Raw genomic sequence first — 1,805 nt, 5'->3', positions numbered from 1 at the left:
GGTTCCAGCCAAGTTAGTAGTGACCCTAAAGGGTCCATGCACCAACAATAGAGCATGATATGAAGATTTGTTAATTGGGTTGGAGTTGTTATTAAAGTTGGGGGCTAAGAGAGAAAAGATATACGAAGATTCTCAGTTGGTCATTTATCAAATGACTGAGGAATTTCAATGTATATCATGAGTATCACAGGATTGTGGCATGAAAGCACAAGAATTGTCTAAACAATTTAGGAAAATTACTTTCAGACACATTCCTAGAGAATAAAACAAAATAGCAGGTCAATTATCCCAAATAGCTTCTGCTAGAGAAGAGATACCTTCACAAAATGAAGATATCATTCTCTAGCAAAAGATCCTAGATCCTCTTAATGAAGCTGATAAAGAAATATCATAAAACATACTAGAATTCTATAGAGTTTCAATATTATGGGAGGAAAAGGACTGAAGGGATGAAATTATTTACTATCTCCAGAACCCAACTGGGACAAAAGTGCCAAATAAAGTAAAAATGGCTACAACCAAATTGCATGCATTTTGGTGAATTGCACAAAAAGGATCCAAAAGGATTAGTTTTGAAGAGTGTGGATGCTGAAGAGTATCTAATGCTCATGGCAGAAATTCACCAAGGGTTATGTGGTGCTCATCAAAATGGCTTGAAAATGAGATGGTTGTTGCACGAACATGGTTTCTATTGGCATACTATGAGAAATGATTGTATAGATTATGCAAAAAGTTATAAAAGATGTCAGAAGTTTGTACCTATAAGTACGGTACCAGCCTCAGAACTGAAGTACATTCTTAAACCTTGGTCTTTCGGAGTATGGGAAGTAGATGTCATAGGAGAAATTAATCCTGAATCCTCTAAGAAGCATTCATACATCGTAGTGGTAACTAATTACTTCACCAAATGGGTGGAGGCCCAGGCTTTCAAAAAGATCAATACTCAGGTTGTAATAAATTTCTTGGAAGAAAAAATCTTTACAATAAGATCACAATATTCAGAAACCCTGACTTGTTGGACTATCTTAATCAATATAGGATTACTAATTAAGATGCATTCAACACCTTACTATGCTCAGGCAAATGGTATAAATTGTTGCGATATGCCCTATGGGCCTACAAGACCTCTAAAAGGGAAGAAACATGAGTTACTCCTTTTAACTTAGTTGTCATACTCCAATAATCTCTGCTGAAGTGAACGTAAGGTCATCTAAGGTAGTCCAACAAATGGTATTTTCAGGAGATGACTATTCACAAGCAATGAATATTGAAGTTATGGATGCTCTAGAAGCTAAGGAAGAAGCTTTGGCCAAAATGAGAATCCAAAAAGAAACGATTGCTAGGGCTTACAACAAAAAAGTAGTGGCTAAAGACTTCCAGGAGAATGATAAAGTCTAGAAAATATTTCTGCCAGAAGCAGCTTCCAAAGATCCCTAGCTAGGGAAATGGTCACCTAAGCGGCAAGGTCCTCTATCATTCATAAGAAAATGTCTGGAAATGCATACATATTAAAAGATATAGATGGTAACATAAAAGATAGAGCCTTGAATGGCAAATTTCTTAAGAAATATCATCCATCTATATGGGAACAACATGATTCTGCGTTTCTACAAAAACATGCAGAATTTTTTCAAACATCTAGGGATTACTGAGATTACAACATTAAAAATAATGTTATACATCTTAAACATTCCAACATTGTCTAACAGTTGAACTAAGGTTGTTAATGGCTGAACAAACATTACATAGTTTCTCCTTTTGGACGATCAAGCTTTGTTGTACAACCATTTCCTTAAACATCTCTT

General features: G+C 35.4%; 1 protein-coding gene across 1 annotated transcript; it reads left to right on the top strand.

Moving 5' to 3' along the window:
- Positions 1-527: 527 nt before the first annotated feature.
- Positions 528-1,398, top strand: LOC125492872 (uncharacterized). The gene is made up of 2 exons (XM_048635612.1): positions 528-1,086; positions 1,196-1,398. The coding sequence occupies exons 1-2, from the start codon at positions 528-530 to the stop codon at positions 1,396-1,398; spliced, it is 762 nt and encodes a 253-aa protein (XP_048491569.1).
- The last annotated feature ends 407 nt before the right edge of the window (positions 1,399-1,805 follow it).

Source organism: Beta vulgaris, chromosome 8 (assembly GCF_026745355.1).
Source record: "Beta vulgaris subsp. vulgaris cultivar EL10 chromosome 8, EL10.2, whole genome shotgun sequence".
Lineage (NCBI taxonomy): Eukaryota > Viridiplantae > Streptophyta > Magnoliopsida > Caryophyllales > Amaranthaceae > Beta > Beta vulgaris.
Note: the sequence above shows the minus strand (reverse complement) of the source record. Positions and strands in the feature narration are given on the sequence as shown.